At 42.3% G+C, this 13886-nt stretch overlaps 2 protein-coding genes across 5 annotated transcripts in view; both read right to left on the reverse strand.

Annotated features, from left to right (window-relative positions):
- Positions 1–1903: 1903 nt before the first annotated feature.
- On the reverse strand, positions 1904–5418 carry TMEM35B (transmembrane protein 35B). Its single transcript, XM_039474319.2, has 3 exons — positions 5243–5418; positions 3782–3962; positions 1904–2517 (listed from the first exon to the last, which is right to left on the reverse strand). The coding sequence occupies exons 1-3, from the start codon at positions 5348–5350 to the stop codon at positions 2342–2344; spliced, it is 465 nt and encodes a 154-aa protein (XP_039330253.2). The 5' UTR covers positions 5351–5418; the 3' UTR covers positions 1904–2341.
- Positions 5419–5502: 84 nt separating this feature from the next.
- ZMYM6 (zinc finger MYM-type containing 6) overlaps positions 5503–13886 on the reverse strand; it is a 46613-nt gene continuing 38229 nt past the window's right edge. For all 4 annotated transcript variants that reach the window (XM_074380487.1, XM_039474317.2, XM_074380486.1 and 1 more), the window contains 2 exons: positions 12571–12724; positions 5503–9379 (listed from right to left, as the gene is read on the reverse strand). In XM_074380487.1, the coding sequence (XP_074236588.1) occupies positions 7548–9379; positions 12571–12724 (1986 nt within the window). In that variant the 3' untranslated portion in view covers positions 5503–7547. The remainder of the gene's footprint in view (positions 9380–12570; positions 12725–13886) is intronic.

Raw genomic sequence — 13886 nt, forward strand, 5'->3', positions numbered from 1 at the left:
ACACCAGACAGGTCATCCCCTCCGCCCTCCAGTTGAACAGAACAGGGGTGTCATTCCCGTCCATTTTCAGCTGTGGCAGCTGGTGCAGTGAAAAGTTTGGGTTCTGCAATCAATTAGGCCTTAGGTCTAGTTCCAGGTCTGATATACAGGCACCTAAGCTTTCCAAATCCATTTTCTCACCTCTAAAACAAATCGATGTTTAATAATATCAATAAGCAATATTGCAAATAAGCTATTATGTGACAGAAACCATTGTCTATGCCCTCTTCTTCCTTGCTGACCAGTGTGGGTAAATTTTTTTTTTTTTTTTTTTGAGATGTAATTTTCCTTTTGTTGCTCAGGCTGGTGTGTAATGGCACGATCTCGTCTCACCACAACCTCCACCTCCCGGGTTCAAGTGATTCTCCTGCCTCAGCCTCCCAAGTAGCTGGAATTACAGGCATGTGCCAACACACCCAGCTAATTTTGTATTTTTAGTAGAGATGGGTTTCTCCATGTTGGTCAGGCTGGTCTCTTGACCTCAGGTGATCCGTCCACCTCGGCCTACCAAAGTGCTGGGATTACAGGTGTGAGCCACCGTGCCTGACTGATAAATCTTAGCCTAAGTCCATCATGGGAATTCCATTCTCCTGCCAGTGATTAGCCTAGGAATGGAAATGGGACATAATTCTGGCCAGTGAGATCTGTGGGAAAATCTAGGGTCTTCTAAGGCACCCTTCCTCTCTTTTCACCTTTCAGTATTATAGCGAATGCTGTCTGGAGCTGCTGCAGCTATTTCACAACTCTGTGGGCAACAGCTAATACACTGAAAGCAGCGGAGCAGAAAGTTTAAATAATGTTGATTCTTGATGCCATCATTAGGCAGTCAAATTAAAGAACACTGAAACTGAAGCGGGTATCTCTGGATCTCTTACATGAGAGAAAAGTTTTCCTTATTGCCTTGACACTACCATTTATTTTTGTGTAATCTATCCTTACTATAGGCAGACTGCACCACTGTGCTTTCAGACACAAGAAAAAAAATCCAACTGCAAGTGTCACCTTGCCTGAGGTTCACACTAGTCAGAATGGGAATTAGCATTTTGTAGTGAACATGAAATGGAGTAACAGAGACCTCTTTCACTCCTGTGGCCTCCCAAAAGCCATTGTTCACACCCTCAAAGCAATTTGTAGGCTGATAGCTAGAATATTTGCATAAATAACTTGAGCTATTTCTCACTATGTTCCCTTATGGGAGGTACATCACTTCCCAAAAGCCCACAGCCCTGCCAAGCTAAGACAATGACGGTGGCATAATGACAGGTGCCCTAACATACTGTCCACTTTTTCCCCAAGAACTGTCACACATATGCACCCTTCCTACCCCCAAGGACCTCTGGGATTCCTCCCAGGCTTTGGGCCCTGCTGTACCATTCGCATTTCATGGAGTTGGCTGTCCCCAACTTCCACGTAGGTGTCCAGGAGCACTGGACTGGGTGCCACAGGTCACCACTAGAGCTTGATTTCAGGTCCTGTAAAATGACTCAATGCCTGCCTGTTGGTTCTGCAAATCTAACGTGTCAGAGAAAAAAAGGAGTGGGAGGGAATCTCTAATGTGGCTCACAGGGCACAGGCAGAAGCAAGGACTTATGCTCTGCCATACAGAACTTGTACATCTTAAATATGTATTAAAACCCTTAAAAATATGCAAGTCAGTCCAAAAAACCTATTTTTTAAACCAGCACCTTCACTTCTAGGGGAAGAAAATGAGTATGCAAAGGCGATTTACTGTGAGGCTTACTATAGCAAAAAATTGAGAATAACCCAAATGTTCCTCATGGCGGGGGGTTGAGTAAATACGGTGTAGTACATCCCTACAATGGAGTACTATGCAGCCATTAACAATGAGGCAAAAGAGACATGAAATGGTCTTATAGTATATTAGGTTTTAAAAGGAGGGAATAAAGTAGGATATATGGTTTCATTTTCATTTAAAAAAAAAAAATATATATATATATATATATATATATATATATATCTGTTTAAAGGCACAGAAAAAAGTTCAGAGGTATAGTTACACCAAGGCATTAAAAGTGGTTATTTGGGGCATCAGAATTTTGGTTGATTTAAATTTTCTTTTTTGCTTATTTTGTATTTTCATATGACATGAGGAATGTTCGTATACCATGTACTCCTCACAAAAGAGTGGTAAAGCTAAAAAGAGAAAGCAGGGCCATGTAGACAAGATGTCTCTTTCAATACTGGCTGACCCTGGATATTATACTGGTAACAAGATGATAGACTCTGTGTTCTACCATGTTCCTGCTGTGACAGCTGCATGGCATAAAGAGGCAGAGATGCTCTACTTCCAGGATTCCTTGAATGTACTTAGAGTCTTCTTCCTAGTGGGTCTGACCACCTTCTTAGTTTGGGCTAAGAGCTGGCCGACATCCAGCAGCAGCAGGAACACCAGGCAGACGATGGCTGGGATGCAGGTGCTTAGTGACTCTTTTAGAGCTGCCAAGGTGAAGATGGCCCCTGGAATGGAAAGCGAGGTCCCTGAGGCTTCCTGGAAGAACCCAGGAGATCCAGGAGCTCAGGGCTCTCCAGTTTAGGTTGACCCACTTTAGCCCAAGCCGTCCTATTAAACACCCCTACCACTCCCAACGCATATTCCCAAAACTAGCTGCACTCATCTCTGGCCTCCTGGAGAACGCAGGACCAGGAAATTTAAGCCTCTTGAACAACAGTAGCAGTGTCAACAGTTGCCCCTCTCAGAGGACAAGAAAGAAACAGAAATGACCCAGCCAAATTCTCCCTGTTTTTTTTTTTTTTTTTTTTTTTTTTTTGAGATGGAGTCTTGCTCTGTTGCCCAGGCTGGAGGGCAATGGTGCTATCTCGACTCACTGAAACCTCCGCCTCCTGAGTTCAAGCAATTCTCCTAGCTCAGCCTCCTGAGTAGCTGGAATTACAGGCACACACCACCACATCTGGCTAATTTTTGTATTTTTAGTAGAGACAACGTTTCATCATGTTGGTCAGGCTGGTCTCGAACTCCTGATCTCAGGGGATCCACCCACCTTGGCCTCCCAAAGTGCTGGGATTACTGGCATGAGCCACTGAGCCCAGCCCTTCTCCTTTCTAAATCCTACATCTACCAGGATTAAGATGGAGGGAAGGATTAGCCCAGGGGCTGTTGGTTGGAGGTATGGGAAAGGTCTGAAAATGAGAGAAGCTGCAGAGATGGAAGCAAGCCTGATAGCGGTGGCAGCAATGGTAACAGATGCCGGGACATACAGAAGAGCCTGAAGATATCTGACCTTTGAAGCAGCAGCTGTCTTTGTACATCAGCAGTTCCTGTGGGCAGAGCTGCTAGGAGGGGGGGACTCTCTAGGGAAATTCTCTGCCTTCCTGTTCAAGGTTTCCCAGCTTCCCTGCTCTCTACACCAATCTGCCAGACACATACATCAAATGGCAGCTGCTGCCCCATCCCCTCATCCCAGGCGTGGGCATGTGGAGGAAGGGGCAGAGGTGCTGAGCTTGCAATACATCTTCGCAAGGGAATACTATGCAACCATTAGAATTGAGGAGGTAGAAGGTACACTTAACATGTGATGGCGTTTTAGCACATTAAGTTTAAAAAGTACCTGTGCTAGTTTGAAGACCATGGAAACTGTGTTAGAGCAGAAGTGCTCTTGATTCCAGAGGAAAAAAGGGTGACAACAGTAAGGGGGAACAGCCACGTCTTTCCATCTTCCTCCCCCAGAAGACCCCATTTTCTCAGGCCAGTTGGCCCCCTTACCCATCATGAGCAGAATCAAGAACAAGTTACTGATCTCTTGCAGCATCGGTGGACCTGTGACCAGCAGCAACCCAGCCAGCAGTTCCAGGAAGCCCACAGCTGTTTGGTAGCTCAGGGGATCTGGTTGGTAGCCAAACACCTTCAGCGGGAACACCTCAGCAAACTGCACGAACAGGGCTTTCTAGGGGTCGCAAGGAAGGCCTGTCAGCCATGCTTATCAGGGATGTGCTGCCCGGATGCTCCACGGCATATCTCTGCCTGTGCCCTTAACTCCCCTGACAAAAGAACTACTACTACTCTAGGTCAGCCTAGAGAGGAGAGGGCCGCCCTGTAGCGCTGAGCTTTGGAATCAAGAAACAGGCTCCTTGCTCTAAGTGGTACAGAGACTGATTTTCTCACTAGACCTATCAAGAGGTTACAACCCAGCCCCAAATCCCAGGAGGAGAGAGCTGGGCTTGGCTTGTTTTCCTTTGTGCCTGGCCTGGTTTCTCTTAAGGTTGATGTGCAGGGAATATTTGGAGGTGGGGCAGAGGTGGAAGGGCTCATTAAACAGATTCCACCTTGAATCTCCTTTGCTGGGTCCTGGATCCCACCGAGGCAGACACAAGGGCAGGGTTAGGTGGGCTCAAAGTGACTCTTCTTGTTAAGGCAAGTCCTCCCCTGAGCCAAATGACAACTTAATCCTGACTTTCGGAGTTACTTTTTTCTGTTCCCACTCCTCAATTCTACCTCCCTTCCTCAGCTCTGCAGAGAAGCAGCTCCAAGCCGTCTGTCTCTGAGGATGTATCCAGGCCTTGGAGAGGGAGGTCAGCAGGGGTCTCCAAGTCTGGCTCTTTTGAGGGACTGGGGAGATTGGTGAGCAGGACATGAAAGCTTTCCCATGAATCTGGAACTAGACAGAAGGTTACAGACGACCTTGGGGCTTCCCTCTCAGTCTTCATGAAAACGAACGACTCTTGGCTTCCGAGTTAGGAGTGCCTAGTTTGCGTCCCGCTTCCGGACTAGATGTACAACCTTTGGCAGATATACTTGCCCTTCAGGGCGGGCTTCCTTCCCTGCAAAACCAGGATTACTACACCCCAGCCATAAGGACTTCCTAAGAACGGAGGCAAACGGTGAAAAGGGGGAAGAGAGCAGGGAGGGAGCTCAGTCGTTTTTCCGCTACAACTTCCTCCCCCAGGGTCCCGGGGAACCTCCTAAGGCTCGACTCTCTCCTGGGGCCATCAGTGCTCAGCAGGAAGGGGAGGTTCTGTCCTCTTCCGTCTAGGGAAGGTCCAGAGAACTCGAGGAACTCCCCAGGCAGGACCCGCGCCTCAGTCGAAAGCCAGGCGCTTTCCCCCAGCTGCTCCAGCTGAGCCTCGGAAGCCCGAAGACGGCCCGCCGGGCCGGGGGCAGGGAGCGGCGGGGCAGAGCACACGCCGCCGCGGGCCCGATCCCCGGCCGCCCGCCCGCGCCGCTCACCATCCGCTCCGAAACTGGAGCCGAGATCTGCTCCGAGAGCTTGGCCGCCCCCACGAGCGCGAAGAAGCCTCCCAGCAGCACGCGCAGCACCAAGAGCAGGAGCGCCATGGCCGCGCTCGCCCCGCGGGACACCGAGCTCGCCCGTCCGAGGGTTGGCCCCGCCGAAAACCCGCCCCTGCCGCCGGCTCATTTCCTCCCTCCCAGGGGCAGCCGGAAGACTCGCGCCAGCGCTCCTGTACCCCGCCCTCCAGGGGGTCGCGAGTCTCCGGCACCAGGGCAGGGCGCCCCCATCTCACAGGTGGGGATACTCGAGGACCACTGGCTCGTAACTGACTAAACCGGCGCCTTTGGATTCAGGAGTTTCTCAGCCATTACCGAGTGCGGGCAGACACGGGTGGGTGGCTGCGGCTCAGCTATGCTCAAAAGACTCCCGGGCTTCGTACCTGCCTGTGCCACGCTAGCTGTGGGATCTGAGCTGTCACCCAACCTCAACTGTCCTCAGTATCTGCCTCTGTATATGGGAATAACTCAGTTCTCCAGAGTTTGTATAACAGGCCTAGGACAATGCCTACACACATTAAGAAAGTTATTTGTAAATTAATTTATAAAGTTATAAGCAATAAATCAATAACTTATAAATCAATTTATAAAGTTACAAGCAATAAATCAATATCAAAATATTTAAGTAGTTAAATAAGTTTCTTTTCTGTCTTTGCCTGAAATATCTTTTCCTTCTAATTTCTCTCAGCTGAGATTGAAATGTGAAAGATGTTTGAAAATTCAGATACTTGCAGCCACGGATAGAGAGGCTTTCATTGAACAAAACCCTACAAAGCCACTCCTGGTCCATCTGCTCTTACCTGGAAATCTCTATAGAGCTGGGATGGGCAAACCATGGGCCAAATCTGGCCAGGTTTCTGATTTTTTCGAACGCGTCTCCCCTTCCCCCAAGCTAATAAGGTTTGTTTACACTATTTATGATAAAAACATTTTTTAAAGAAGCTTGTGTGACATCAAAATTATATGAAATTCATATTTCAGTGTTCACAAATAAGTGTGGTTTTTGTTTTTGTTTTTTGTTTTTTTGAGGTGGAGTTTCGCTCTTGTTACCCAGGCTGGAGTGCAATAGGCGAAATCTCGGGTCACCACAACCTCCGCCTCCTGGGTTCAGGCAATTCTCCTGCCTCAGCCTCCTGAGTAGCTGGGATTACAGGCATGCCACCATGCCCAGCTAATTTTCTGTATTTTTAGTAGAGACGGGGTTTCACCATGTTGACCAGGATGGTCTCGATCTCTTGACCTCGTGATCCACCCGCCTCGGCCTCCCAAAGTGCTGGGATTACAGGCTTGAGCCACCACGCCAGGCACAAATAAGTTTTATTTAAACACAGCCATACTCATCTGCATATTGTCTATGGCTGCTTTTGCACTACATCTGCAGAATTGAGTAGTTGTGACAGTATGGACTGCAAAGCTGAAAATATTTACTATCTCGCTCTTTATATTTAAAAGTTTGCTAAGCCTTGGTATAGTGGGCCAGAGAGGCCCCAAGCAGGGGTCTCAACCCTCCCTGCTGCTTCCATTTCTTGTTACCCAAGCTCCTTAGATCTATCTTTTCTGGCCAGGCATGGTGGCTCACACTTGTAATCCCAGCACTTTGGAAGACCGAGGCAGGTGGATCACTTGAGATCAGGAGTTCAACCTCACCAACATGATGAAACTCCGTCTCTACTAAAAAAAATAGCTGAGCGTGGTGGTGCACCCTGTAACCCCAGTTACCTGGGAAGCTGAGACAAGAGAATCACTTGAACCAGAGATATCACTTGTACCAGGCAGAGGTTGCAGTGAGCTGAGATCTCACCATTGCACTCCAGCCTGGGCAACAAAAGTGAAACTCCATCTCAAAAAAAAAAAAAAAAAGATCTATCTTTTCCGTCTACTCACAGCCTTGCTGGGGTAAGTTGCTGGTTGGCTGAAAGACTGAAATGTTCCACTTGCTTCTCAAGGCCAAGCTGTTTCCAACATGCAGGTTGTGCTGTTACATTATAAACTGGGCCTCTCATTACCTGCAGTCTTTGTCACTAATCCAAATTTATTAATGAAATAACCACATTTTCTATCCTAGATTATAATTATACATATTTATAAAATCATAATTATTAAATTCCTCAACAAAAAAAGGAAAAATTATTAAAACATTTAATCACCAAAAACACAAATCCACATTAGGAAATTATTTTTTAGGATACTTATACAAAACTTAACACAAAATTACTGACTTCACTGATAAGCAATGTGCATGTTGCTACTCTTTCTCTTTCACTAATTTTTCTATCCGTGGAATTAAAGATGTGACTGCAAGTCTTAGGGCAGGGCCAGAAACCGACAGATTTCTTTGTTTTGACTCAGTCAAAGCTGAAAAGGCAGCATCACATAAATAAACAGTTGAAAAGGGTAATAAAAATTTCATTGCCTTTTCATGGAGTTCTGGGTATCTTGCCTTTGCATTTATCCAAAACTGAGTTACAGACACTGATTTAAATACTGATTGCAATCCTAAATCTGAAGATAGCTGTGTTAGCTTTTCTTCTTCGAAGTCGGTGAGATTATTATTTTGGTGATTCATAAAAGGGTTAATTATCCACAAATTTCCTGAACGTAAGTCTTGTTCTGGTGGAAAACAGTCACTGAACACTTGAGAAAGTCCTTCCAGGTGCTCAAAAATAATCCTTGTGATCTCTGTCATATTTAAGTCTGATGAATTTGAGAATTCAGAAAATGAAGGGAACATGTCATAATCATTCTCTTGTGTGCACTTCAACCACATTTTTAACTTTCTCTTAAATACATCAATTTTATTACACAAATTGAAGAAAGTAGTCAAAGTTCCTTGGAGACTTAAATTTAATTCATTTATAAGTGAAAATATATCTGATAAGTAGGCCAGTTTTGCAACCCATTCCTCATCATGAAAATACTTGGCCAAATCTGAATGCTTTTGACTTAAGAATATTTCAATCTCATGTCGTAATTCAAACAATCTTTTTAACATTCTCCCTCTTGATATCCAGCGTACTTCAGCATGAAGCGGTAAACTCACGTGCTCAGACCCCATCTCTTCACACAAAATAGTTAACATACGTGAATTCAATGCATTGCTCTTTATAAAACTTAAAATTTGTGCTGACTGCAAAAGAATTTTATGTAAACATGGAGACAACTTTTCTGCGGCTAAATGTTCACGGTGAATAAAACAATGTGTAAATGCTGCTGTATTCATAGCAACTTCTTGAATTTTTGCTTTTAAACCAGAATACCTGCCAGTCATGCTTGCAGCCCCATCGGTGCAGAGACCAACACAATGTTTCCAATTCAGAGATTTACTAACAATATATTTATTTATTAGTTCAAATATTTCACAACCAGTTATTTGAGTAGGCATTTCAATGCAAAATAATAATTCTTCTTTTACATCATGACAATCATAATCAATGAAACGAATATAGCACAAAAGAAGTGTGATATTTGAGATTTCTGATGAATCATCTATCTGAAGGGCAAACCACTTTGACTCTCTGACCTTCTGAATCAGCTGGTCTTCAATATCTGTAGATAGTTCATCAATCCTGTGTTGAATTGTAATATTAGAAAGTGGAATTGTTTTCATTTTGTCTCCGGCACTTGAACCCAAAACTTCTGAACACATTTCTACTAAATACGGTTTAATTAATTCTTCAGCAATGGAGAATGGCTTCTTGCTTGCAGCAGTTTGGAAAGCAATTAAATAAGAAGCTTTCACAAGTGACTTTTCAACTAGTAAATATTTTTTTAAAGAACTATTTTGACATTCCATTTCTAGAGATTTTTGTTCAAAAAAATCTACTGGTTTGTTTTCTAATTCTGAATGTTTTGTCTTCAAATGATGAGAAAGATTTGCTGGCTTCATGTTTTCACTGGGTAAGATCTCTCCACAAATGACACACTGTGGCCTTGGTGAACTTTCTTTTGATCCAGGACAGATAATAAAACCGACTTTTAAATATTCTGTATCATATGTCTGGAAAAAACCTAATCTTTTTTTCTTTGAAGGTGGAGAATCAAGTTCTGCATCATTTTTTTCATTAGGCATAGGTAAATCTGAATGAAATATTTGAATCACTGTTATTTTCAAGAACAAATAAGCAATGTTCTTTATCTCCTCACACATTTAAAATTCATATTTTGTTACTATTTCTACTTATCAAAAGAACGCATTGATAAAAGTTTAAGCACAAACCATAATACTTCCAATGATGCCACTGAAAACTGAATTTCTGCTTTGCCCAAAGCTTGATCGCTGGGTGTAATAAAACTATAGGATGTGGTGCATGTACAAGTAGTCCCAAGCACCCAATAGGTTATTGAAATTAGGGCTGAAGACCACAGTACACATCAAATTAAGAATAAACCTTTTGGTTGAGCACAGTGGCTCACACCTATAATCCCAGCACTTTGGGACACCAAGGTGGGTGGATCACTTGAGCCCAGGAGTTAGAGACCAGCCTGGGCAACATGGCGAAACTCCATCTATACAAAAGAAAAAAAAAAACTGGCCAGGTACAGCAGCACACACCTGTAGTCCCAGCTACTTGGATAGCTAAGGCAGGAGAACTGCCTGAGGCCCAGGAGGTCAAGGCCACAGGTAGCCATGATCACACCACTGCACTCGAGGCTGTCTCAAAAATAAATAAATAAATAAATAATTTTTATTGGTTAGTGATACTAATGCCAAAAATTTTTTTAAAGAAAATGAAAAAAGAGGCCAAGCACAGCAGCTGATATCAGTAATCCCAACTCCATGGGAGGCCAAGGCGGGCAGATTACCTGAGATCAGGAGTTCAAGACCAGCCTGGACAACATAGTGGAACCCCGTCTCTACTAAAAATACAAAATTAGCCACGCATGGTGGTACACGCCTGTAATATCCCAGCTATTTGGGAGGCTGAAGCAGGAGAATCACTTGAACCTGGGAGGCAGAGGTTGCAATGAGCCGAGATCATGTCATTGCACTCTGGCCTGGGAGACAATAGTGAAACTCTGTCTCAAGAAAAAAAAAAAAAAAAAAAAAGAAAAGAAAAGGAAAAAAGAGAGAAAGAAAACTAATGTTTTACTTTCAAACAATCCAGAAAAAAAAAGAAAGGGGCCGGGCACGGTGGCTCAAGCCTGTAATCCCAGCACTTTGGGAGGCCGAGGTGGGGGGTGGATCACGAGGTCGAGAGATCGAGACCATCCTGGTCAACATGGTGAAACCCCGTCTCTACTAAAAATACAAAAAAATTAGCTGGGCATGGTGGCACGTGCCTGTAATCCCAGCTACTCAGGAGGCTGAGGCAGGAGAATTGCCTGAACCCAGGAGGCGGAGGTTGTGGTGAGCCGAGATCGCGTCATTGCACTCCAGCCTGGGTCCGGGTAACAAGAGCAAAACTCCGTCTCAAAAAAAAAAAAAAAAGAAAGAAAATACTGCAAAAAATTAACATTTCATTAATCTGGATGAAGAGTATACTAGTGCTGACTGTACTGTATATTCAACCTTTCTGAATTTTGGGACTTAGTGTCAGTGAGGTTGTAGAGAAATGGATCCTCCTGAACACTGCTGGTTGGAGCATACATTGATGTAACTTTTCAGGAGGGCAATTTAGGCAACAGGTATCAAAAGCCTTAAGAATCAGTGATAGCCTTTGAATCAGTAATTCGACTGATTAGGATTTATCCTAAGGACATAATTAGACAAGTGGACAAAGATCCATTAACACAGCTTAACCCAACATTACTTATAATATAAATATCTAAATTTCCAATCTTAGGGAGCTGGTTACATTATATACACTGAAATCTATGTTAAGAATCTCACACCCAGGTAACATATCTACAGATGTACCCCCTGAATAAAATAAGATAAAATAAACACAAAAAAATTAAAATTGGAAAAAAAATAATCTTAATGTATATTTAAATCTATATTGATGTGGAATAATGTTTCCACTGCAACATCAAATGAAAAAGTAGTTTCAATTGTTAGAAAACAATTCAAGATTTATTTTTTTTTTTTATTTTTATTTTTTTGAGACAAAGTTTCACTCTTGTTGCCCAGGCTGGAGTGCAATGGTGCAATCTTGGCTCACCGAAACCTCTGCCTCCCAGGTTCAAGCGATTCTCTTGCCTCAGCCTCCCAAGTAGCTGGGATTAAAGATGCATGTCAGCATGCCTGGCTAATTTTGTATTTTCAGTAGAGATGGAGTTTCGCCATGTTAGTCAGGCTGGTCTCAAACCTCTGACCTCAGGTGATCCACCCGCCTTGGCCTCCTGAAGTGCTGGGATTACAGGTGTGAGCCACCGTACCTGGCCAACAATTCAATATTCAATCTACAACTCAAAACATAAGCGCACACACACACCCACAGATCCTTTAGTACTCTCCATGTGTGAATGTGTATATAATGTAAATTCAGGTACAAAGAATATATTGTTTTAATAGGAATATAAAATAAATTTCCTGAGGAAGAAAAATGGGATTCTCCTTGATTTCTACCAAAAGAAAAGTACCCTACATAAAAACTTACTACTTGTTGACAAACTAACCTTTTAAATATAGCATACTCTATGACATAAAATTATTATTAAAAACAAAAATCAGGCTGAGCGCCGTGGCTCACACCTGTAATCCTAGTATTTTGGAAGGCCAAAGTTAGTTGGGTGTGGTGGCAGGTGCCTATAATCCCAGCTGTTCGGGAGGCTGAGACAGGCAAATCGCTTGAATCTAGAGGCAGAGGTTACAGGGAGCCAAAATCATACCATTGCACTCCAGCCTGGGCAACAAGAGTGAAACTCCATCTCAAAAAAAAGAATCAAAAAATGCTTTAGGTACCATAGACTATTTAAGTAACTGAAAATCTAAGGGTAGTGGGATTAAAAGTAGTTAACATAGACCGGGGCAATACTTTACAACTTTTTTCAAGTATAAGCTCTATTTTCATGGTCACCAACACCTCAGATAAATTAGTTGTACTGTTAGCAACTGATAACTGAATTTGCAGTGTTTAAAAAAAAAAAAAAACAGTTAAATCAGTAATGCTTTTAACTAAAACTGTATGTTAATAATTATAATAGCTTGTTATAACACCTGGTTATCAGTAATAAAAACTATAAAAGCAAGTATTCAAAGTATGTGATCCAAGAAAAGGAATCTTTTCACATTTAAGAACTTGTCAATTATCTTCTTTTTCTTTCTTAAAAAACAAAAACAAGCCAGAAAACAAACTTTGTACATGGGAATTCACAAGGATACATACCTGTCTGACATTCCTTGTGCTGTGTATGTGGTTTGCAAGAAGTGGCCTTGGTCTGTGTGACGGGCTTGCATAATATGCCTTTGTTCTTTAAAAGTCTGGAAGGCTGGGAAGACTGGGAAGATGGAAGTTTCATAGCATCTGCCTGTGTACTTTCCTAGTTAAAAGCAAATTCAGAAACCAAAGAAAGATTTTTTTTTTTTTAGTACCTTATCACTGACTACAATTTCTATCAATTGAAAGTTGATATACATCAAGATAAATACAATTCCTCTGAAAGAGTGGTTGCAATAAAAAAGTGACCTTGGAAAACACACACAGATTCCTACTTCTCCCATCAGTATTAGTTTAATTTACTGATTTTTAAAAACATTAAAAAATATCTCTATAAACTATAAAATATATATAGTTTAAAAATAAGTATGATCAATGAAAACAATTGTTAATCTTGCTGATTAGGACAATTGGCTACTCAGAAAAATTAGATGTTCCAACCTCAGACCATACACAAAAATATATTCCGTATCAATTAAAGATCGAAGCAAAAAACAAAACAAAACAAAACCCAAAACTAAAGTCACTAGAGAACTTTCAAATAACCAGATCACAAAGTATTCTTAAGTAAAACACAAAAGAGTAAAACAAAGTGGGAAAGATTGATACATTTGACTACCTCAAAATTTAAAACTGCACAGATGATCCACGATAATCTCCCTATTTTAAAGTTAACTGATTAGTAACCTAATCATTTGCTACCCTAATTCCCCTTTGCCATGTAATGTAATATATTCACAGATTCTGCAGACAAGGATATGGACATCTTTGGGAGACTACTATTCTGCGTATCATAATAAAGCTTTTAAAAATAGATTTTTTTAACCTAAAAAAAAATTCTGTAAACAAAGGTATTTATCAAACCAAGTTATAGGACAAACAACAGAGTGGAGGAATATACTTAAAACATGTGGTCACTCAATATTTATTTACTGAATGTTTACTACAAGCCAGGCATTGTTCTAAGCTTTGGGGATACAGCAGAAAACAAGACAAAGTTCTGCTCTTATGAGCCTTACATTCTAGAGGAAGACACAAAACATAAACAAGTAAAACAAGTAATATATAATTCCAGGTAGTGATAAGTGCAATGAAGAAAATAAAGCAGCGTATGGGAAAGGAGAGTGATGGCATGGAGGAGGGTAATTTTGAAGTAAACATCTGAGCAGAGACCTTTCGAATTATTCAAAAGAGTAAGCCATGCAACGGCCTAAGGTCAGAAGAGTCCAGGCAGGGAGACTATAGGTGCGAAAACCCTGAGTGTG

The sequence above is a fragment of the Saimiri boliviensis genome, chromosome 11 (assembly GCF_048565385.1).
Source record: "Saimiri boliviensis isolate mSaiBol1 chromosome 11, mSaiBol1.pri, whole genome shotgun sequence".
NCBI classification, from domain to species: Eukaryota; Metazoa; Chordata; class Mammalia; order Primates; family Cebidae; genus Saimiri; species Saimiri boliviensis.

Bases quoted from the DNA above. Each gene is read 5' to 3' on its own strand.
- TMEM35B (XM_039474319.2), bottom strand. From the start codon at position 5,350: ATGGCGCTCCTGCTCTTGGTGCTGCGCGTGCTGCTGGGAGGCTTCTTC. The intron at 3,963-5,242 runs GTGAGCGGCGCG...TGCGACCCCTAG, and splicing joins CTCCAGTTTCGGAGCGGATG to AAAGCCCTGTTCGTGCAGTT. The intron at 2,518-3,781 runs GTAAGGGGGCCA...TTTCCATTCCAG, and splicing joins CTTGATTCTGCTCATGATGG to GGGCCATCTTCACCTTGGCA.